The 23,251-nt window shown below is 43.2% G+C and overlaps 1 protein-coding gene across 3 annotated transcripts in view; it reads right to left on the minus strand.

The window, feature by feature from the left end:
- The window catches only part of ACSL1 (acyl-CoA synthetase long chain family member 1), a 75,620-nt gene that overhangs the window by 21,414 nt on the left and 30,955 nt on the right, over window positions 1–23,251 (minus strand). For all 3 annotated transcript variants that reach the window (XM_059909719.1, XM_059909721.1, XM_059909720.1), the window contains 6 exons: window positions 8,509–8,623; window positions 7,698–7,762; window positions 5,320–5,421; window positions 3,699–3,798; window positions 3,308–3,486; window positions 4–36 (listed from right to left, as the gene is read on the minus strand). In XM_059909719.1, the coding sequence (XP_059765702.1) occupies window positions 4–36; window positions 3,308–3,486; window positions 3,699–3,798; window positions 5,320–5,421; window positions 7,698–7,762; window positions 8,509–8,623 (594 nt within the window). The remainder of the gene's footprint in view (window positions 1–3; window positions 37–3,307; window positions 3,487–3,698; window positions 3,799–5,319; window positions 5,422–7,697; window positions 7,763–8,508; window positions 8,624–23,251) is intronic.

The raw sequence follows: 23,251 nt of genomic DNA on the forward strand, positions 1-23,251 counted from the left end.
CACCTTGGGCTTCCGTTTGTTGGCTCTTCCCAGGTCCTTAAAGAGAAGAGAGAAAAAAAATCTTAAATGGAAACATTTTCTAAATGTAAAGAACAAAAGTCACATCAAGTCAGTTCAAGCTGACTTTTCTGTGGGATTCACTCACAGCTGACTCAAAGACAGCACAGATTTCAAATTAAATAAACTACAGCAATTTTAATTAACCTGAACCCAAATACTTACCCATTGTTCTAAGAAGCCATTTTCTGGTTGTTTTCTCTCTTATATAAAACTATATCGATGGCATTAGGACTGGCCTTTGAAATAGGATTTATTCAAAAGACAGGAATCAAAGTCTTTTACACGTTCTTCTGGTTTCCACTCCCCTTCCTATCACAGCCTTTAACAAAGCCCGGCTCTTCACCGTAATCAGAGAACCACAGCTGCTCTGTACCCTTCCAAAACCAGAGCTCAGCACAGATACGTGAGCACCCAATTCTGCAAAACTGACATCTTCAATCTGGAGAGAGAAAATCAGTCTCTGCCAGATTTAACTGGTGGCCATTCTGGAGAGGCTCAACTATCTGTACTCCCCACGTGGAGCAGAGGAAGGATCTGGGCACCTCTGATTACAAAACAGGCCACGACAGACGCTCTAAGACCACTCTCGAATGGCTATGAAGGTTAAGAACGACAGATTCATTTCTGAGGTACGGCATTTCCCAAAGGCGGACTCCCAGTTACTACCAAGGGCTAATTCTGATATTGTTATTTCATGAAGGTGTCTCCATGACCACTTTAATATCTATTAATTTTTTTTAATGAACTATTTATATTCTTTTCCTATTAAAATTGAACAGCTTGAGTGAGCATATGGAATGAGCATGCCTAGAATTAAATGGAAATTAGATGGGTGGGCTCAGGGCTCAGTGAGTTTCTACCCAGCATACAGTTTTAAACAGTTTTTTTTTTTTTTTTTAATTAATTTATTTTTGGCTGTGTTGGGTCTTCTCCTCTGTGCGAGGGCCCTCTAGTTGCGGCAAGCGGGGGCCACTCTTCATCGCGGTGCGTGGGCCTCTCGCTATCGTGGCCTCTCTTGTTGCGGAGCACAGGCTCCAGACGCGCAGGCTCAGTAGTTGTGGCTCACAGGCCCAGTTGCTCCGCGGCATGTGGGATCTTCCCAGACCAGGGCTCGAACCCATGTCCCCTGCATAAGCAGGCAGATTCTCAACCACTGCGCCACCAGGGAAGCCCTTAAACAGTTTTTAATCCTAATCACACTTTAAATTATATATATATAACAGACCACTGATTAAAAATAGGAACACTGACATCCAAATAGAAGTCAACTAAGAGTTAAAGTAACGATAATTCCACCAATCTTTTTCCTAAAATAATCTTTGTCAGATCCAAATTTCCACTCATTTTTAAAAAATTTTTACATTAACTTCTTAAGATCTCTAATTCTTCAAAAATTGATGTTAAGTAAAATAAAGCAAGTTATATGCAATTAGACTTTTAATTTATTAGAAAAAAATTATCCAAATTAGTCCATTATTTGCCAAGAAAGTTTCATAGCCTGAAGCTTGACTTATGTCATTATTTAGGATAAAATACAGCTATTATAAAGATTAAAGTTGTCACCTTTAGGTTCCAAATGCCAAAATAAAAAAGAACCATAAACAGAAGGAAAACTGAATTCTACTTAATGAAGTATTTGGGGGTGATAAAATTTGTACCCTACTGAAAATGCATGAAAAAAAGACAAATCAGTGAATAAAGAGATAGAATGATTAATCTGTGATAAAGCAGATATATTAAAATGGTAATTGTAGACTCTTGGTGGGATATAGTGGTCTACTGTACAATTCTTTCAACTTGTTTGCATATTTGAAAATTTTCATAACAAAATATTGGAAAAAATGCAAAAATACCAATGTTTCTATTTTTGATGCTATAAAAATATACATTAATAAAAATTAGATCACATGATCAACCAAGAAGTTTTAAATTCATTGCTTAAAAATTTAATCTTTTGCTTATAAAAATTTTAAAAACCAAATATGAATCATATTATACAGGTAAGTGTAAAACAATGTCTTTTATAAATATTTTCATATAAACTTTATATTATAATCTTTGGTCACTTACTTATCTAAATTATAATCTTAAAATTACTTCTTTATCATACAGAGCAGTCAAAAAAGACAAAAAAAAGTTTGTGTATGTGTCTGTGTGTGGTGGGGGCAGCAGGAAGAGGAAAAATGGGGGAAAAGATATTATTATGAAATGGGGTTACAAGTAAAAAATACAAAAATAGGGAAATGCTCGGTGAAAAGCTAGTTAAAAACCCAATTTAGCAATTCAGCACACCCATTAGCTCTTACGGACTCCTGTTGTATGCTGTCGTGTGTGTGTGTGTGTGTGTGTGTGTGTGTGTGTGTGTGTGTGTGAGTGAGAGAGAGGCAGAAGCTCTGACAGAACAAATGACAGATTCTCTGTGACGACTAAGTTCCCCAGGAAAGGTTTTATAGATCCTTCCTCGTAGCTCAAATTCTTGATAGAAGGAGAACTGTCAATAAAATTCAAAACCCTATTTATAACAGTTCCAGGAAAATATTTATAACATTTTCAGAAAGAGAATGACTTATTCTATTGAACCTATTGCTTCCCGTGACGTGCACATAATAACAAGGGCCTCCTCTTGCCCACTGTTTTGGATTGAAGTTTAATCCAAAAACAACTGGGGAGACTAGCTTCTTATACGATCCGATGTCAAACAATCAATTTAAATATGGACCACACTCATTTCCCTAGAATGGTTACCTTTAAAGTTGTGATTAATGTGAAACTTAAATATAATACGAAAATAAACCAAATCAAGCCTCTATGCTAGAAATTCACCAGGACCCTATGAAAGCAACCTGGGGAAAAGAATAATGAGGCAGATTTCTATGTCTGGCTCCGTTTTAGAGATAAATCAGTAAGTAAAAGGTGTTAAAGCCTAAAGAGGACATACAAACTTAAATCTCTGCCTGAATCTGAAATTCCCATTCCCAGCATTTATTGGCGTGGCTCGTCAGTGCTCTAGAATGAGCACGTGAGCACTGCAACGCGCCTGATGGGAGCACTTTCTGTAAAATGTGATGGATTAACACTGGGCATGCGGGTAGAATTCTTCTTTCCAGTAATGAGACGCAGATTTCTGCTCTCCATCTTTTACAGGACCAGCCAGAGTTGGGACTTTGTGGTCGCACTGGATGCCACATTTGAGCCAAAATGACCTCAGGGAAACCCTGCAGCGAGGGGGCAGGGCAGGGTGACTCACCTCCATCGCCTTCATGCTGATGATCTCCACCCCGCACTTCTTGCCTCGTTCCGACAGATTACTGCCATAGGAGTCCATGAGAACGATAGTTTTAAGGGATGGTGTTAATTTATTTTCTATACCTTCTAATAAGAGGTTGGCCTTCCCTGGCTTGTCCACAAAAACCAGAGAGAGTTCAGCTGGAAGTGAAGAGACACAGTGAGGAACCAGCTCTGGGATATTAAAAGCTTGACTGTAACATCTGACACCAGGTTAAGTACTACATTTTTTGAATAGGAGGGTAGATGTACATTTAAATGGAAAAATCCCTATCATATCATGTATCAGCAAATGTAGTCTCTGTATTTAACCAATAACTATGCCAACGTGCCCCCAAAGGCCGCAAACGTACCTTTGTTGATGATGTAGGTGATTGCTTCTGTTCCGAGGGTATCGTAGAGGGGAACGATCACCATCGAATAAGCAAAGCATCCCTGTTCAATGATCACCCACTAAAGAAAAAAGTAAAGATCAGGGTGAGAAAATGAGATATTGTGGAACCATTCCAGGGAGAACAATACTCTATAGAGATTCAACGTGGAAACACCAGATGTAGCAAAACTAACATCTGTGTATCTACTACTATGTGCCAGGCACCAAAGGGATTCCTAATGAGAGCAAAACACTTGCCCACTTCTAAAGAGGAAATTACAATTTGCCTGAAAATTTGAGGCAAATATGTGAAAAGAGAATGAACAGCATGAGAGTGATGGGCTCAGAGGCAAGACAGCCGGCAGTGGGCCTCCTTGGTGGGGGAGGTAACAGAGCTTGCCCTTTGCGAGAGCAGCATGATTTGGACAGGTGGAGAGAAAGGTAAGGGGACTCTGGGAGCGGGGACTGTGAGATCAAAGCAGGGAGGGTGGTCCAGTGGGTAAGAATCTGCCTTCCAATGCAGGGGTCGCAGGTTCGATCTCTGGTCGGGGAACTAAGATCCCACATGCCGCGGAGCAACTAAGCCCGTGCGCCACAACTACTGAGCCTGCGCTCTAGAGCCTGTGTGCCACAACTACTGAGCCCGTGTGCTGCAACTACTGAAGCCCACGTGCCTAGAGCCTGTGCTCCGCAACAAGAGAAGCCACGGCAATGAGAAGCTCGTGCACTGCAACGAAGAGTAGCCCCAGGTCGCTGCAACTAGAGAAAGCCCGCGCACAGCAACGAAGACCCAACGCAGCCAAAAATAATAAATAAATAAATTTATTTTTAAAAAACCGCTGAGAAACCACTCTAATTTATAAAATAGTAGCACAGGGATTGAACCAACATGCCTTTTGGACCCAAGTAGGTCTAAGAATCAATTCAATTTCTTCAAGCCCAGTGCTTGAATTTTTCTGCACCAGCTATGCCACTATTTGTTTACTCACACTACAGGCAATAGCTCCAGGGGGCTTCTCATTTAAATGTAATTTAATACAGTGGTTTACAGAAGCACCACGCATGGGCCCGGATGGCTAAACAACAGTCTGCTTGTCCAAATTAAGGCCAGCTCCCAATGAGGCCCCTTCCCCATGGCCCCTGGGATTTTAAACTTGATAACCTGGGCAGAGAGAGCCCAGACCTTTTCGAGAGAAAAGATGAGAGTTTGCTACTGACAAAAATGTATCCAAGTTTCTCTGTCATTTATTAATGCCATTTTTCTAATCACAGAGGAAGCCCTTAAAGCGGGAAGACTTCTTTGTTAGTTATTTGCTCTAAGACTTTCTTCACTAGTTTTTGTTTGGGGACCTGATTTAAAAAAAAAAAAAAAAAACCGTAATTTTCTTTAAAAGTGATTTTTTTTTTCTACCTACAGGCTAAGAAGGGCCTGGTTTGGGTTTTCATACATGTAACTCTCTAAGGCATAACACAACGTCATGTTCTCAGAGGTAATCAGACCGAAGAGTCTGGTCTGAAGCAGAGGTAGGTGCGAACCCTAACTGGTTCTTCCATCTGAGACCTCTCCAAACCATGTACGGTCAGCGCCTAATGGTTAATACCTCAGGTCTGTTCTGAGAAAAGATGCCGATGAACTGGTCTGGGGCTGCCTTGAAGCCCTTGTGGAGCAGCGCCGAGCCCACACACTCTGACATTTCTGCGACCTAAAACGGGGGAGAAAAAATCAGGAAGAGCATCAGGCCCAGCTCAGGGAACACAGCTTCCTGTGATGGCCAAGCCTAATATCTTAGCCAAGAAGCAGCACTGCCTGGGTGGGGGAAGAACAGGGGCAAACAGGTATTCCTTTAGTTACACGTTTTTGTAAAGTTCAAGGTTTGAATCACCAGAACCCACTGTAAGAAAACTGATGATTGATGACATTTCCTTCTGCAGAGCAAATGAACTTCACCCCAGCAGCTGCAGGTCACAGGTGATACATGTCAGAGTTCCTATACTTGTTTAGTTTCGATACTTTTATACTTCAGTTTTATAAAATTATAAAAGCAATCCAGGGACACAGAATTTTGTGTCCAAGCAGCCAAAACTTGTCCTTTGATGTAAACACACAAACAACAAGTTTGGGGGAGATCTTTAAAAAAAAAAAAAATAAGAACAAGCTCTTATCATTAGGCTCCACAATTCTATTCTTGAGAATTTATTCTTTGGAAATAACCCAATCCTAACCAGAGGTCTGAAAAAACTTTAGGTACAAAGATACGTATTTCAAAATTATCTAAAGTCACAAAAGTCTAGGGGAAAAACGACCAATGGCTGGATGGTTAAGTAAATGATGGTAAATCTCTAAGAAAATGTTCTACAGCTAGTAAATACCACAGTTATGAAAACCATTTCAAACAGAGTATTTGTAACAATTTTAAGTAAGATAAATGAATACAAAAACGCATACTATTAATTACAACTATGTAAAAATAGGTAGATTCACAAAAATTAGGCAGGGCTATACCCCTGCCCCCATCCCTCATCCTCTCCTCGTTCCTACCCCAAATGAACTAAAAAAATTTTTTTTAAATCTTAATTTGGAACTCTTTTCTTTATTCTCAGTTGGTAAATTCTCAAGAGCACTTTAAATCCACAGAAAATAGAACCACACCTACTCCTGCCCCAGAAGCCTGTAGGTTCTGGCACGTAGTGCCCCTCCCCCCACACCAATGGCCAGGCGACAGCAAGAATGACATTAACATGCTTATTACTTCCGTACCCCATGGAATGTTTCACAACTCCCGCTTGTGTGTAAGCGCTGGGAACCTGCGAGTACCTAGATGGTTTTCAGAGCTCACTGGGATTCTACGCACGCACTTGTATCTCTAGAAAGAGGGTCCAGACTTTTCTTCAAAAAACCTTACAGGGGTTCCTAGCCCCCAAAGCTAAGAATCACTGGGCTAGGGGGAAAAAGTGATTTAAATATACAAATTCAAAGTTAGCTTAAGTCTACTTTTTTATCTTCACCAGCCTCTGTCTGAAATGTGCAAAACACCTTCTGAAACCCCAGTGATTTTCAATCTGCCTTCAAACATCCCACCTGCAATGGACCTGTTTTCTCTCCTCCAGCCAATATATAACAGAAGCAATAGAGGAACAGATCACTATAGGTAACTGTAGTGTAAACGCCAAGGGCTGGGCTTTCTCTTTTTTTGTAATGCACGTGCCTGCCTTAAGCTCTGATTGCGGACCATCCACTTCCAAGGCTGCCGCATCACCAGCCAGAGGCTAGATAAGCAGCCAGGCCCCCTCCCCGCATGAGGCTCCTTTGTTTTACAGATCTTGGTTGATGTTGTTAACCGACCATTTGAGCCACTTGTTTTCTCTCTTCCTGTGCTTTGTTCCTGCTCTTCTGCTTCAAATTCATCAATAAGGGTGAGCCCTCGAAACCCTAGGCCCCCATCTTTGACCCCAATAAAGCAGAACCCCAGGTGCTCTACGCTCTCTCTCCCCCTCCCCGAGACCTCGCTTGTGTGGCCCAGGTGTGTTGTGTCATTTCCATGTCCTGTAGTAAGAAAGCTTTATTTTTTCCACGTTTCCTTATGGTTATTGCTGAAAGGCGCCTTGCAATCATAATATGAACCACGAGAGCTGGCCTGGCCACAATATTGATTATTGATAGGCTGAGACCTGCACAAAACAGTAACATGACAAGAAGATGATGTAACCCAGAAGCACCTGAAGATTCTGTGAGGCCTGAAGACCATCGTGCAATGTGAAAATTCCAACACACATGAACTGTTTTTACACCACTTGTGAAAATGAGGGATCTGAAAACTATTATTTGGCTCTGGTAAGGCAAAATAAGCACTGAGAAATCCCTCTGCCCACCGGACCTACAGCTCATTACTCCTTCCTGCCCAATGTTCAACAGCTCCAAGAACTGCCATGTTGCAGCACTGTGGCTTGCGTGAGGCGGCCACACAGCCAGACAACTCACCTGTTTGTATGAAAGCCATTCATAGGGTTGGTCTGGTTTCCGAGAGCCTAAACATGGGCCGTTATCTGAAAGGAGAAAAAAAATTTTTAAAAAAAGGATGGACTTAACATGCATAAATATTCCTAGGTTCTCGTTTTAACACACATAAATATTCCTAGATTCTCGTTTGTATCTTTCATTCCACAAAGTATCAGGTAGACTCTACTGTGGTCCTCAGATGTGGAACAATGAATTCAGATTGGAAATGTTTTCTCCCTGGGTTTTGGTCTGAGACTTTGTTTGTTTCTTTATTTCTGTTTTGTTCCTTACATGGGGCAGGAGGGAGAGGGGCTGGAAGGCCGGGCAGCTTCTGGGTACCCGGGGTCTTTCGTGCCATCCTCAGGGATGAAGGGCAGTCCCATGAGCCGACACCCCCCAAGTGTCTCCGATGGAACCCCGCTTCCTTGGATGTCAGTGTTTATTTCTCAAAGTATGGGTCTCCTGGTCAAGCAAGTTTGAGAAATGTTGGATCAGGCGCAATTAAACAGGTCTCTTTACTGCAAGAAACGTCAGAGCCTATTCTGAGCTAAGAGACGTGTGACCCCCCATGAAACACATATGTGACCACGGAAGCCCCTTGGCTGTGGGGCACCCCCAGTGGGACCCGTGTGCAGTGGGACTCACTCTGCGGAAGTTACGGGAGGAGACAGGGAGCCGGGAGCCAGACTGGGCGGGAGAAAGCTGGGAGCAAATATGGCTTTCTGACGAAAGACCCCTCTTTCTGAAGGAAAAACATGAAGCATGAGTCACACGGATTCAGTCAAATGCTTACTTGACAGCTGTATGCCCCTCTGGAAACCTTCATATAACGTTCTGACGTCGTCATAGAAATACACCAAGGGCTCGTCACTGTCTAGGAGCACAGATCTCCGGGCACCATCGCTGCCCTGGGAAAAGACAGACAGACAGACAGCACGTCAGCAGAAAGCATCAAAAATAAAAAGTCTACCGTGTGCACCTTCAATCCTCTCCAGGGCCTGGGAGCAGCTGCTCGGTGAGCATTTGCTGGATGAACTCCAGGGCGGGATGTGCTGGCGTCTGATATAAATCATCCACCTGGAGACAAGTGCAGGCTTCAGAGAAGCAAGGCCGGGACCATGTCCATCCAGGACCCCTGGGAAAAGGAAGCAAATGAGGGAAAAAGGAAAGAGGCTCACAGACCTATAAGCACTGGTCCTGACAGACAAGGCTGAAGAGTCTGAGGACTGGACACCAGCCCCCTAAATGCACTGCGATGATTCTCAAACCGTGGCCGGCAGCACAGAGGACCGATTTTTGTCAGGTCTTGTGGAAAGAACACACCGTTCAGTTTTACTTCCATCATGTTATCTATGTTCTTTTGGAGATTATGTCTACTGCTTTTTCTCTTTGCCAACTTCAGTTTCTCAGGCAGCATCTACTCGTTACCATCATCAGCTATAAAATGTAGGATGTGCATGGACACACTGACCTGCAGCACTTGTAAGGAGGCAGAGTTGCTACCACTGTGCCCCCTCCTCTAAGTTGCCATCTGTCGGCTCAGAAAGTACACCCGTTATGGACAAGAACTCCTAACGGGCAAGTCATCTCAAGAGGCAGGAGTTCTCAACCAGCGAGCAGCTCAGCGTGCTGGGGCCCCGGAGATACTGCAAGGGGTACAGATGTATTTCTGTTTAAAATTTCTTTGGGGAGGGGATTAACCAAGATGGCGGAGTAGAAGGACGTGCTCTCACTCCCTCTTGCGAGAGCACCAGAATCACAACTGGCTGCTGGACAATCATTGACAGGAAGACCCTGGACTTCACCAAGGAGGATACCCCACGTCCAAGGACAGAGGAGAAGCCACAGTGAGACGGTAGGAGGGGCGCAATCAGAGTAAAATCAAATCCCATAACTGCTGGGTGGGTGACTCACAGACTGGCGAACACTTATACCACAGAAGTCCACCCACTGGAGTGAAGGTTCTGAGCCCCACGTCAGGCTTCCCAACCTGGGGGTCCGGCAACGGGAGGAGGAATTCCTAGAGAATCAGACTTTGAAGCCTAGTGGGAATTGATTGCAGGACTTTGACAGGACTGGGGGAAACAGAGACCCCACTCTTGGAGGGCACACACAAAGTAATGTGTGCATCGGGACCCAGGGGAAGGAGCAGTGACCCTGGGGGAGACTGAACCAGACCTACCTGCTGGTGTTGGGGGGTCTCCTGCAGAGGCGAGTGGTGGCTCTGTTTCACCGTGGGGATAAGGACACTGGCAGCAGAGGTTCTGGGAAGTTCTCCTTGGCGTGAGCCCTCCCAGAGTCTGCCATTAACCCCACCAAAGAGCACGGGTAGGCTCCAGTGTTGGGTTGCCTCAGGCAAAACAACCAACAGGGAGGGAACCCAGCCCCACCCATCAACAGTCAAGTGGATTAAGGTTTTACTGAGCTCTGACCGCCACAGCAACAGTCAGCTCTACCCACCACAGAGCCTCCCATCAAGCCTCTTAGATAGCCTTAACCACCAGAGGGCAGACAACAGAAGCAAGAAAAACTACAATCCTGCAGCCTGTGGACCAAAAACCACAGTTACAGAAAGATAGAGAAGATGAAAAGGCAGAGGGCTATGTACCAGATGAAGGAACAAGAAAAAACCCCAGAAAAACAACTAAATGAAGTGGAGATAGGCAATCTTCCAGAAAAAGAATTCAGAATAATGATAGTGAAGATGATCCAGGACCTTGGAATAAGAATGGAGGCAAAGATTGAGAAGATGCAAGAAATGATTAACAAAGACCTAGAAGAATTAAAGAACAAACAAACAGAGATGACCAATACAATAACTGAAATGAAAACTACACTAGAAGGAATCAATAGCAGAATAACTGAGGCAGAAGAACGGATAAGTGACCTGGAAGACAGAATGGTGGAATTCACTGCTGCGGAACAGACTAAAGAAAAAAGAATGAAAAGAAATGAAGACAGCCTAAGAGACCTCTGGGACAACATTAAACGCAACAACATTCGCATTATAGGGGTCCCAGAAGGAGAAGAGAGAGAGAAAGGACCAGAGAAAATATTTGAAGAGATTATAGTTGAAAACTTCCCTAACATGGGAAAGGAAATAGCCACCCAAGTCCAGGAAGCGCAGAGAGTCCCATACAGAATAAACCCAAGGAGAAACACGCCGAGACACATAGTAATCAAAGTGGCAAAAATTAAAGACAAAGAAAAATTATTGAAAGCAGCAAGGGAAAAACGACAAATAACATACAAGGGAACTCCCATAAGGTTAACAGCTGATTTCTCAGCAGAAACTCTGCAAGCCAGAAGGGAGTGGCATGATATACTTAAAGTGATGAAAGGGAAGAACCTACAACCAAGATTACTCTACCCAGCAAGGATCTCATTTAGATTTGATGGAGAAATCAATAGCTTTACAGACAAGCAAAAGCTCAGAGAATTCAGCACCACCAAACCAGCTCTACAACAAATGCTAAAGGAACTTCTCTAAGTGGGAAACACAAGAAAAGAAAAGGACCTACAAAAACAAACCCAAAACAATTAAGAAAATGGTCATAGGAACATACATATCGATAATTACCTTAAACGTGAATGGATTAAATGCCCCAACCAAAAGGCATAGACTGGCTGAATGGATACAAAAACAAGACCCATATATATGCTGTCTACAAGAGACCCACTTTAGACCTAGGGACACATACAGACTGAAGTGAGGGGATGGAAAAAGATATTCCATGCAAATGGAAATCAAAAGAAAGCTGGAGTAGCTATACTCATATCAGATAAAATAGACTTTAAAATAAAGAATGTTACAAGAGACAAGGAAGGACACTACATAATGATCCAGGGATCAATCCAAGAAGAAGATATAACAATTATAAATATATATGCACCCAACATAGGAGCACCTCAATACATAAGGCAACTGCTAACAGCTATAAAAGAGGAAATCGACAGTAACACAATAATAGTGGGGGACTTTAACACCTCACTTACACCAATGGACAGATCATCCAAAATGAAAATAAATAAGGAAACAGAAGCTTTAAATGACACAATAGACCAGATAGATTTAATTGATATATATAGGACATTCCATCCAAAAACAGCAGATTACACGTTCTTCTCAAGTGCGCACGGAACATTCTCCAGGATAGATCACATCTTGGGTCACAAATCAAGCCTCAGTAAATTTAAGAAAATTGAAATCATATCAAGCATCTTTTCAGACCACAACACTATGAGATTAGAAATGAATTACAGGGAAAAAAACGTAAAAAAGACAAACACATGGAGGCTAAACAATACGTTACTAAATAACCAAGAGATCACTGAAGAAATCAAAGAGGAAATCAAAAAATACCTAGAGACAAATGACAATGAAAACACGACGACCCAAAACCTATGGGATGCAGAAAAAGCGGTTCTAAGAGGGAAGTTTATAGCTATACAAGCCTACCTAAAGAAACAAGAAAAATCTCAAGTAAACAATCTAACCTTACACCTAAAGAAACTAGAGAAAGAAGAACAAACAAAACCCAAAGTTAGCAGAAGGAAAGAAATCATAAAGATCAGAGCAGAAATAAATGAAATAGAAACAAAGAAAACAATAGCAAAGATCAATAAAACTAAAAGTTGGTTCTTTGAGAAGATAAACAAAATTGATAAGCCATTAGCCAGACTCATCAAGAAAAAGAGGGAGAGGACTCAAATCAATAAAATCAGAAATGAAAAAGGAGAAGTTACAACAGACACCGCAGAAATACAAAGCATCCTAAGAGACTACTACAAGCAACTTTATGCCAATAAAATGGACAACCTGGAAGAAATGGACAAATTCTTAGAAAGGTATAACCTTCCAAGACTGAATCAGGAAGAAACACAAAATATGAACAAACCAATCACAAGTAATGAAATTGAAACTGTGATTAAAAATCTTCCAACAAACAAAAGTCCAGGACCAGATGGCTTCACAGGTGAATTCTATCAAACATTTAGAGAAGAGCTAACACCCATCCTTCTCAAACACTTCCAAAAAATTGCAGAGGAAGGAACACTCCCAAACTCATTCTATGAGGCCACCATCACCCTGATACCAAAACCAGACAAAGACACTACAAAAAAAGAAAATTACAGACCAATATCACTGATGAATATAGATGCAAAAATCCTCAACAAAATACTAGCAAACAGAATCCAACAACACATTAAAAGGATCATACACCACGATCAAGTGGGATTTATCCCAGGGATGCAAGGATTCTTCAATATACGCAAATCAATCAATGTGATACACCATATTAACAAATTGAAGAATAAAAACCATATGATCATCTCAATAGATGCAGAAAAAGCTTTTGACAAAATTCAACACCCATTTATGATAAAAACTCTCCAGAAAGTGGGCATAGAGGGAACCTACCTCAACATAATAAAGGCCATATATGACAAACCCACAGCAAACATCATTCTCAATGGTGAAAAACTGAAAGCATTTCCTCTAAGATCAGGAACGAGACAAGGATGTCCACTCTCACCACTATTATTCAACATAGTTCTGGAAGTCCTAGCCACGGCAATCAGAGAAGAAAAAGAAATAAAAGGAATACAAATTGGAAAAGAAGAAGTAAAACTGTCACTGTTTGCGGATGACATGATACTATACATAGAGAATCCTAAAACTGCCACCAGAAAACTGCTAGAGCTAATTAATGAATATGGTAAAGTTGCAGGATACAAAATTAATGCACAGAAATCTCTTGCATTCCTATACACTAATGATGAAAAATCTGAAAGAGAAATTATGGAAACACTCCCATTTACCATTGCAACAAAAAGAATAAAATACCTAGGAATAAACCTACCTAGGGAGACAAAAGACCTGTATGCAGAAAACTATAAGACACTGATGAAAGAAATTAAAGATGATACCAACAGATGGAGAGATATGCCATGTTCTTGGATTGGAAGAATTAACATTGTGAAAATGACTATACTACCCAAAGCAATCTACAGATTCAATGCAATCCCTATCAAATTACCAATGACATTTTTTACGGAGCTAGAACAAATCATCTTAAAATTTGTATGGAGACACAAAAGACCCCGAATAGCCAAAGCAGTCTTGAGGCAAAAAAATGGAGCTGGAGGAATCAGACTCCCTGACTTCAAACTATACTACAAAGCTACAGTAATCAAGACAATACGGTACTGGCACAAAAACAGAAACATAGATCAATGGAACAAGATAGAAAGCCCAGAGATTAACCCACGCACCTATGGTCAACTAATCTATGACAAAGGAGGCAAAGATATACAATGGAGAAAAGACAGTCTCTTCAATAAGTGGTGCTGGGAAAACTGGACAGCTACATGTAAAAGAATGAAATTAGAATACTCCCTAACACCATACACAAAAATAAACTCAAAATGGATTAGAGACCTAAATATAAGACTGGACACTATAAAACTCTTAGAGGAAAACATAGGAAGAACACTCTTTGACATAAATCACAGCAAGATCTTTTTTGATCCACCTCCTAGAGTAATGGAAATAAAAACAAAAATAAACAAGTGGGACCTAATGAAACTTCAAAGCTTTTGCACAGCAAAGGAAACCATAAACAAGACGAAAAGACAACCCTCAGAATGGGAGAAAATATTTGCAAATGAATCAACGGACAAAGGATTAATCTCCAAAATATATAAACAGCTCATTCAGCTCAATATCAAAGAAACAAACACCCCAATCCAAAAATGGGCAGAAGACCTAAACAGACATTTCTCCAAAGAAGACATACAGACGGCCACGAAGCACATGAAAAGATGCTCAACATCACTAATTATTAGAGAAATGCAAATCAAAACTACAATGAGGTATCACCTCACTCCTGTTAGAATGGGCATCATCAGAAAATCTACAAACAACAAATGCTGGAGAGGGTGTGGAGAAAAGGGAACCCTCTTGCACGGTTGGTGGGAATGTAAATTGATACAGCCACTATGGAGAACAATATGGAGGTTCCTTAAAAAACTAAAAATAGAATTACCATATGACCCAGCAATCCCACTACTGGGCATATACCCAGAGAAAACCGTAATTCAAAAAGACACATGCACCCGAATGTTCATTGCAGCACTATTTACAATAGCCAGGTCATGGAAGCAACCTAAATGCCCATCAACAGACGAATGGATAAAGAAGATGTGGTACATATATACAATGGAATATTACTCAGCCATAAAAAGGAACGAAATCGAGTCATTTGTTGAGACGTGGATGGATCTAGAGACTGTCATACAGAGTGAAGTAAGTCAGAAAGAGAAAAACAAATATCGTATATTAATGCATGTATGTGGAACCTAGAAAAATGGTACAGATGAGCCAGTTTGCAGGGCAGAAGTTGAGACACAGATGTAGAGAATGGACATATGTACACCAAGGGGGGAAAACTGCGGTGAGGTGGGGATGGTGGTGTGCTGAATTGGGCGATTGGGATTGACATGTATACACTGATGTGTATAAAATTGATGCCTAATAAGAACCTGCAGTATAAAAAAAACCAAACAAAACAACTAATACTAAACTTTCATTGGGTTATTTGTATGGAAATATGTTAATATAAATGTTTCAGACATTACATGAAATTTCTAAAAATCTTGTATTTGTATTGGTATGGAAATATGTATGGAAATATGTTAATATAAATGTTTCAGACATTACATGAAATTTCTAAAAATCTTATATGTTCTGGTATAATGTTATAAGTAATAATCCTAGTTATTACTTTAAAATGTATATCTCAGAAATAACTAATTTTCTTGTCAACTGCATTATTATGAACTTTCATCAAATCTTTAACCGTGGTCATTTTTAAGTCTTTTGTCATTTACAGACAGTTCTGGGTGTACTCTGATGATTTTGCAAATATGTTCCTATAAAAGGGTTTCATCTTCAAGAAATTCATGGAAAAGACTCTGACAAGTACAGGTTTCTGGTAACTGACTGTACTGCTGAACTGAATGAATAAGCATTTTCAGAACTCTAATGAAAAACTGATGAACTCATAAAAGTGCTAACAAAAGATCAAGATGAAAAAAAAAATTAATTACATGGGACTGAGTGAACTGATGAGGATGAGTATAATTTTTGTGACTTTCTGTCTGAATTAAAAAAAAAAAAAAAATCCCACAAGGACTCAGAGGCAAAGAATATACAAATCAATTTTCACTGCAAAGTAAAGGAGCTGTTACAGTGGAGGATTACTGGACTGAATGTCAATATTATGACATAGTATAAGTGTGTTTCATGTTTGGTAATTGCAATCATTATTGCTTTTGTTGTGGTCATCCATGTACAATGCTTGGTGTCAGTCTATTTATCTCTTGTAAAAATAAAATACAGTGTGTGTGTGTGAAAAAAAACAAACAAACCAAAAAAAATTTCTTTGGGGAAATTAGATTACGATACAAGGACTTCTGGTATCACAAGAAAGCACGGTTCAAAAGTGGGAGACATTGTTTCTAGCATGAGGTTTGAAGGAAGAAACTAGGAAAGGCTTCAGGAAGGGGCAAAAGGTGAGGTCTCAAAGAGGAAACAGTCTGAAGAGGCAGAGCTGATGGGAAAACAGGATGCCCTCCAGGGGACAGACCAATGTGGAGACCCTTTATAAGGCAAAGAGATGGCCAGACAGGTGCTGGTGGATTCTTTTCCTTATCGTTGTTGTTTTTTAAAAGTTAGGATTCTTCACTCCTCCTCCCATTAGCTCTTTCCTTCCCCTATTAAGTTATCATTTATAGGGGACTTCCCTCGTGGTCCTGTGGTTAAGAATCTGCCTTCCAGTGCAGGGGACATGGGTTCGATCCCTGCTCGGGGAACTAAGATCCCCCACGCTGTGGGGCAGCTAAGCCCGTGAGCTCTGGAGCCTGCTCTCCGCAACTAGAGAGAAGCCCGCGTGCCGCAACTAAGACTCGACACAACCAAATAAATAAATAAATAAATATTTTTTAAAAAGTTATCATTTATATACTTATTAAAATTTTTAATAGTATAGAAGTATACCGAGGAAAAAAATGACTAGCCCCTGTTATCAGTTTGGTGAGCTCCTTCCAGACTTTTTTTTTTTTGCTTATACATTTACATACGTTCTTTTAATATCTACTATGTGCTACATATGTGTGTTTAACTCTTGATCTACAACTGTTAATAGTCTTCTGGGGTAAATATCACCCAATCATATTTTCTAATCGTCACACAGTCTTATCTTGGCAGAAACTTTCTAAGACCTGTAGCCATGATTCCAAATACAATTATTAACTACAACATGCTACTTTATAAAAGCAAAGAAGTTATTCTTCGTGCACATAAAGATGGAAACACCTCTTCACTTGAGAATCCTGCATTATTATTACTTAATCTCGGAGTCTGTTTTCTTTTCTGTAAAGTGGGGATATCACGTGCCCATGTCCAGGGTTAGTTTTAGTTAAACAAGAACTTTCCTGTAAAACACTAATGTGCAGAATATTACTCAGACACCTGATAACGTGTCCTAACTACAAAGCCAGTCCTTCTTAGCCTATACCATTTCACCAACAAATATTCAGATTAAAATTCAGGAGCAATTCGTGGCTTTATAGTAAACATCAGAAGCCTCTTCAACCCAGGAAGCTACCCCAAAGACCCAGGGCATCGAGGCTAAGATAGAAAGAGAGAGACAGGAGACTGAAAGACCGAAAATGGGAAGGAGAAAAAAAGCTGAGAAAAGTAAGAGGTGTGCCTGGTAAGGAGGAGCCAACCGCCATTAAACAGCTGTCTCCTGGCCACCTGCCCAACCTGCTCTGCGTGTCACCACATGGCCTGGAGGCGCAGGCAGCCTGGGGGCCCGCGGAGAGGTCCTCATGACCTCAGCCGAGCACGGTGCCACCTACACCTCTCATCAGGACAGCCGCTCATCCATGGCACTACTCAGTTGTTTCTCTGCAAAAGCAATACTGCCTTCCCAGGGCGTTCTGCTGAGCGGCGCCCACGGCTGCCAACAGAGCTGACGGGAACCAGGCAAGTAAGATACAGGGCTTGTTCTGAAGGCGGCTAAATCTTATCCCTACATGACCAGAGGGACTCCAAGGAGTACTGGCTGAGCAGAGGAGCGTGGAGGGAGCTGGAACGAATAGAGAGGAGAAGCCTAGAATCTACAGAGCACAGGCTCACCCCAGAGCTGAGGTCCTCAGAGGATGGTCAGGGGAACTCCTGGCCCTTGTAGGGAAAGCATTTAGCGAGCCCTTTGCCAGATCTACCAAGTCAGAAACTCTGGGGGTGTGATCCAGCAGCCGCGTTTCAGCCGGCCCTTCGGGGGACTCTGGTGCGCCAGCCTGGAGGCATTAAGGTCCCCAGCAGGGAAGTGGTGAAGATCCGGGTAATGCTGTAAAAGGAAATCTACTAGGAGGTTGAGCAGTGTACAGAACAAGATGGACAGAGACCACCTGACGTGGGCCTGGACTAGGGCAGGGCCGTGACGCTGGAGGCGCTAAGCACGAACGAATGGGATCGGTAGGTAACGGGATGCAGGAAAGCGGGAGGGGAGAGTCGGAGGCCTGAGAGAACAGCAGTTCCGATTTATCCAAAATAGGAAACTAGGGATTGGGGGTAGGTTTGAAAAAAGAGATTAAGTTTAGCTCTGGATATATGGAGACCCTACCTCTTCAAGACAACAGGTCAACTCCCCAGTTCCTACTTTGAGAATCACTGCTCTGGAGTATCGTTTTATAACAAACTTTTGCCTAAATAATTCTTTGGTTATGCTACCGTTTTGGTGGTATATGATCCTCAGGACTTTGAGAAGCATGGTGGTAAAACAGCCAAATCAAAGTTAAAGAAGTTAATCACATCCCAAATAAAGCCATCATCTTGACAAAGGAACCCGAGGACAAGACATTTATTATTACTCTAATTAGCAATTAGAATAAGTAGCAAAAGTTTGATGATGAAGCAGTAAATGAATTCTATGCCAAAACTGTACGATTTAAGGTATAGGTGAAACACTGGGTGACAGGTCACATTGTCACTTAACTGTAAGGCGTACTCTGTAATTTCAGGAGAGGAGCTGAGTGAAATGAGGGTGGGGAAGACCAAGCAACAAGGTCTGTGTTTTGTTGCTCCATGATGATCACAATATGCCCGTAAGGGCTCATCATTTTTGATGTGCATGTGAGCTACCATCCATCTTGAACGAAAGTGCTATCCATAAACCCTGGGTGTTAGCAACCTCAGTTACACCTGCAAGGTGAGGGCTTGCATGCTGGGTGCAATGGAAGCTCAAATGTCCACATGTGCTACAGAATTGAGCCATTTCAAAGGCAGGGCATTTAACTATCGGGTAATTCAAGTACATGCAGCTATTTCTAGGAACACCTACTTAAATGAAGAAATATTTTAAATCTGGCCTTTCTGGACTTCTGACAAAACCTACAGATCGGGGGTGGAGGTGCGGGTTTCAGTTGTGCTCAAAAAACAGGGAGAGCTAAGCAGACAACCCCAGTGGAATGTGCAGGAAATTGGTCGATAAAGATTGAGTCAGGGAGGATTAAGGGTTTTTTCTTTCCTCTTTAATGTGGTTTATGCAGTTTTCCCAGTTTAAAAAAAAAAAAAAGATTGTGAGTCAGTGGGTAGTGACCACACTACCGTCAAATCGCGGTCACGAGGATATTCGGCAATGGCTATACAAGCAAAGGTTCCTCTAGAGGTCAGTCTCCCCACGTGGGCTGAGTTAGGAAATAAAAGTTCAAGTTCCCCTCAGGGGCAGTAAGGACAGGAAGACAGTGAACATCTGTGAATTGATGGTTCCCAGGACTAGAGCTCTTGCCAATATTTGAGAAAAAGGAACGTCTGATGGTGAGACTCATTTTGCATCACTCCCATATTTAAATGCAAAAGCAGGGACTTCCCTGGTGGCGCAGTGGTTAAGAATCTGCCTGCCAATGCAGGGGACAAGGGTTCGAGCCCTGGTCCGGGAAGATTCCACATGTCAAGGAACTACTGAGCCTGTGCTTTAGAACCCATGAGCCACAACTACTGAAGCCCGCGCGCCTAGAGCCCGTGCTCCGCAACAAGAGAAGCCACCGCAGTGAGAAGCCCGCGCACCGCAACGAAGAGTAGCCCCTGCTGGCTGCAACTAGAGAAAGCCCGCACACAGCAATGAAGACCCAACGCAGCCAAAACTAAATATAAATAAATGAATGAATGAATGAATGAATGAATAAATGCAAAAGCAAATTATTACATCCTTGAGGATTTCTCAGGGATAGAAAGGCCTGAGCTTTATAAATTGTGGTCCCATTTATCTCCATCTTGAAAATGGCCCCAACAGTCAACCACCTATTATGTTACTACCGTTTATTTCCTCTAAGGAGATGGACTGGGGGAGGGCAGGAAGTAGGAGGGAGGGAGGGAGGGAGGAGGGGAAGGAAGGGACAGCAGAGAGGGAGTGGGGAGAACCCAGAAACATCTAAAGAGGCTGCTGAAGACTGGGCTGGATTTCATCTACTCCATCTCTAGGGAGAAAAGCAGCAGGTGGAAACCACAGTTCTCGGGGGTAAAAATGACTTTTTTTTTGCTCTTTCCAATATCGTCCATGTAAAATACACTCCTCCCAGCACGTAGATTTCACATGCATCTTACCTGCTCAGGCCACCATCACCTACAGCCTTTTATAAACAGGCACAAAGAGACTTTTCCATCCGGGGACCTAGAGGCTCTCTGGCCATCAGTTCTATCCAGCAACACGAGATCTTTGACAGAGCAAACTAGGGCCTTTATTCAAGACCAGCCAATAGGTGGTGTTCCCAACCAGATTTTTTAGGATAATGAACAGGGTATTTTAAAAATACCTAGACTCCTCCATTGTGCTGACATAAATGTGACCACGCAGCCATGAACCCTCAGGTTCGCTACTGGCGCTCACCACTTAACCAGCCAGCCTCCTGAGACCCTTTCCCCCAGTGAGTGAAGAAGGGGCAGGCGCATCTGTCACAACCGGTGCCGGGTGTTGTCATCTGAGCACAGGAGGTTTGGAAGGAAGTGAGTATTCACTTCGAAGATGAGAAAACGGACAAACAGACGGTGGGGAGACCTTCCTGTCTCAGTCCCACGTCTAAAATGCGGCAGAGCGAGCTTCAGACCAGCCTGTAGGACATCCGGGTTCAAACGCGCCCACACACGGTTCATCTCCACCTTGCAGGAGACGAGCCCAGATCCTGGTGGCCAGCTGGGGGGGTCTGGTTCTCTATCACTCTCCTCTAATCCTCAGGAGGCTTTCCTGTCCCCCCACCCCAGCTTCCTCTCCAGTTTTCAGCTTCCTGAGCGCCCCCTGTACCGACGGGAGGACCTGCCTAAGGGGTGGGGGAGGCCGACTCAGTACTTAGCAAACCAGTTCTGTGCCGCCAAACACAGGTCAATCTCGTCACCAGAGAAAACTAGCCAACTGCACAAGGGAAAATAGCTCCCTCCCAACTCCGTGGAAGGGGAGAGAGTTCAAAGTCACAAAATCCAAATTCCCACAAACACACACTGGTCCAGCAAAACAAGCCTGCCTGTAGCATCTCCGAGTGCTGGCCACTTAGAACGTGCGAGGCACTAGCTCATAGTCTGAAGGAAACGCGTCTGTTCCTTACCCTTGTTCGGCCTTTTAGAGGCTGCTGTGAAGGCGGGGTTTTTGCCCAGAGGCTCAGAAGGCCTACATCTGCCGTGTTTCATTCGACAGGAGTGGACCTTGCTTGGGGCGAGGCTAATTAATTAATTTACTTATTTATTTATTTATTGGGCTTCGTTGGGTCTTCGTTGCTGCGTGTGGGCTTTCTCTAGTTGCAGGGAGCGGGGGCTACTCTTCGTTGTGGTGCGTGGCCTTCTCACTGCGGTGGCTTCTCTTGTTGCGGAGCACGGGCTCTAGGCACGTGGGCTTCAGTAGTTGCAGCACGTGGGCTCAGTAGTTGTGGCTCATGGGCTCTACAGCTCAGGCTCAGTAGTTGTGGCGCACGGGCTTAGCTGCTCCACAGCATGTGGCATCTTCCCGGACCAGGGCTTGAACCCGTGTCCCCTCCATCCCACCCTCTGTGCCCCAACTGCTAGGACAACTGGCTGAAAATGCCCTCTGAAGTTGTGATGTTTCTGGAAAACTTGTGTGAAAATTCTCTGAATATCACAGCAGCAAAGTCGCCAGTGGTGGGGCTGCAAGGGCACATCTCTGCCCACCTCTTTACCTGACCACATGTATAATCATATCACAGGGAAGAACAGGCCGTGGGGAACAGTGACAGGAGCTTGCAATTACAAAAGGTAAGTAAGTGAGCGCTAATGCCTAATCACAGATTTACACAAGGATTCCAGACAGATATGAAGCCAGAGCCTCAAACCAAGGGATTCTTCCAAAGTCTCACACGCTCTCCTAGTCGACTGTTCCCGGGCTTCCCAGAGATGAGAATGATGCTCACGTTTAAGTTCACATTTACACGTGACTGCAGGAACGAGGCCGCCCCTCCCTTCCTCCTCGTGTGGACCTGGCTCAGACTAACGCCTGCCGAGGCTAATGCCCCTCGCAGATTGCCCTGTCAGTCCTCCGCGCGCCCACAGGGCTGCGTCAGAGGAGTGAGTGAGCCCACCGTCTGGCCGCACCTGCCCTTCCTGGACAGCCTCCCTCTTGCTCTGCCCCTGCAGCTTCCCCTCGGGCTCGTCCCCACGCGGCTGCCTCTCATCCTGCCCAGTTCAACAGCCGCTTAAGCCCCTCCACTCAGGTCCCGAAGGGCATCGCCACCCTTGCTGTGTTTTTCCAGCTTTGCTGATGTGTAATTGACAACACTGTAACATATCTACGTGATACACACATGCGTTGTGAAAGGATCCCCCCATCGAATTAATTAACACATCCATCACCTCACATATTTACCCTTTTAAATCTTTTTTGGACACTTAAGTTCTACTCTCTCAGCAAATTTCAATTATACGATACAACATTATCAACTACAGTCACCATGTCAGACATCAGATCCTCAGACCTTATTCCTCTGACAGCTGAAAGTTTGGACGCTTTACCAACCTCTCCCTGTTTCCTCCACCCACCCAGCCCCTGGCAACCACCATTCTACTCACTGTTTCTAGGAGTTCAACTCTTTTTTTGGGGGGGGCACCATCATCACCCCTTTGTCTCCACAAGTCCAGGGTGAGAACTTCATAAAAGCTTTCAAAACAACGACCTGCTCTCTTCTCGTGTGGAAATTGCTTTGCCAGTTTGCAAGTAGGTCTTTACACCCATACCCTGTGTCAAACGTGATTCTGCCAGCCACGGGGGAAATCCTACTCAGTGGCAGTCTCCATAGGCACCTGTACACATGGACTAAGAATGCCAGTCCCTGTCACAGCGGGCACGTGAGCTGGGAGGCCAAAGGTTTGTCCGGATAAGCAATGGCATCAAGAAGGCCTCCCTGGAGGAGGGGACTTTTGAATTCGAAAGCCTTGTTATTTACTGAGCATGTCTTCCACAGGCTGGATG

Source organism: Balaenoptera ricei, chromosome 21 (genome assembly GCF_028023285.1).
Source record: "Balaenoptera ricei isolate mBalRic1 chromosome 21, mBalRic1.hap2, whole genome shotgun sequence".
Taxonomy (NCBI): Eukaryota; Metazoa; Chordata; class Mammalia; order Artiodactyla; family Balaenopteridae; genus Balaenoptera; species Balaenoptera ricei.